Raw genomic sequence first — 1,143 nt, 5'->3', positions numbered from 1 at the left:
CCCCCCCAGGTGACACCAGGCTGCCAGCACTGGCTGCTTGGCACGGGCACATTCCTGCCATTAACACCACGTTTCCCATGGGCTGCAGGCTCCTTCCAGCCGAGGAAGATGGGCACAGCTGGAAATGCCCCCCTGCCCTCTGCTCTCCTGGTGAGGCCCCTGGGTGTTTGTGGTGGATCTCCCAGCTCCCTGTGCAGCAGGGAATATTGCTCCAAACAGCCTGTGAACATCAGGCACTGCCAGCCCTGGAGGATCCCAGCTTTGGGGTGATACCCACCCAGCTGAAGGCTGCTCAGCGCTGGCTCACAGCGACTGCACTTGTTGGAGAAATGGCTGTGGGCTCCCAGCAGCAGCCACTTACCCTCCATTTGCTCTTTGCGAAGTTTTTCTGGATCTGAGCGCTGACAGATGGGTAGATGTCATGGTGAAGGGCTGTATTTCCATTAATCCTGCAGATGGGAAGAGGAGAAAATGGGCTCGTAGGCAGATGGCATTTGTAAGGCATTCCACATTCTGGAAGCACTGAACTGCTTTGTACGTTCAATCAGCAATAATTAAACCCAAAGGAAAAACAGCAACAAAATGTAACACAAACACACACTTCAAAGCCTGGGAAAGCTCAGGGTGGGATTTCTCCCCTGCCTCTGTTTGTGGAGGCAAATATGCACAAATTGCATCTTTAATTATTCATCATTTGCTTGCTTTGCACACGAGGAGCCAGCCCGGGAGCGCGGGGGAGGCGGTGACGTTAATGATGGGGTGGGGACATTCCTGATCCTGGGGACACTCCTGATCCCTGGGGACACTCTGGGTCCTGGGGACACTCTGGGTCCTGGGGACATTCCTGTTCCTGGGGACATTCCTGTTCCTGGGGACACTCCTGATCCTGGGGACACTCCTGATCCTGGGGACATTCCTGATCCTGGGGACACTCCTGATCCTGGGGACACTCTGGGTCCTGGGGACACTCCTGATCCTGGGGACATTCCTGTTCCTGGGGACACTCTGGGTCCTGGGGACATTTCTGATCCTGGGGACACTGGATCCCAGAGATGTTCCTGTTCCTGGGGACACTCCTGATCCTGGGGACATTCCTGTTCCTGGGGACACTCCTGATCCCAGGGATGCTCCTGATCCTGGGGA

The 1,143-nt window shown here is 55.8% G+C and overlaps 1 protein-coding gene across 1 annotated transcript in view; it reads right to left on the bottom strand.

The window, feature by feature from the left end:
• The window catches only part of CAMK1G (calcium/calmodulin dependent protein kinase IG), a 14,617-nt gene that overhangs the window by 2,732 nt on the left and 10,742 nt on the right, over nucleotides 1-1,143 (bottom strand). The window contains exon 10 of the mRNA XM_015650557.3: nucleotides 362-449. Within this exon, the coding sequence (XP_015506043.1) occupies nucleotides 362-449 (88 nt within the window). The remainder of the gene's footprint in view (nucleotides 1-361; nucleotides 450-1,143) is intronic.

This window comes from Parus major, chromosome 26 (genome assembly GCF_001522545.3).
Source record: "Parus major isolate Abel chromosome 26, Parus_major1.1, whole genome shotgun sequence".
NCBI lineage: Eukaryota > Metazoa > Chordata > Aves > Passeriformes > Paridae > Parus > Parus major.
The sequence above is the reverse complement of the archived record's forward strand: the minus strand, read 5'-3'. Positions and strand labels throughout refer to the sequence as shown.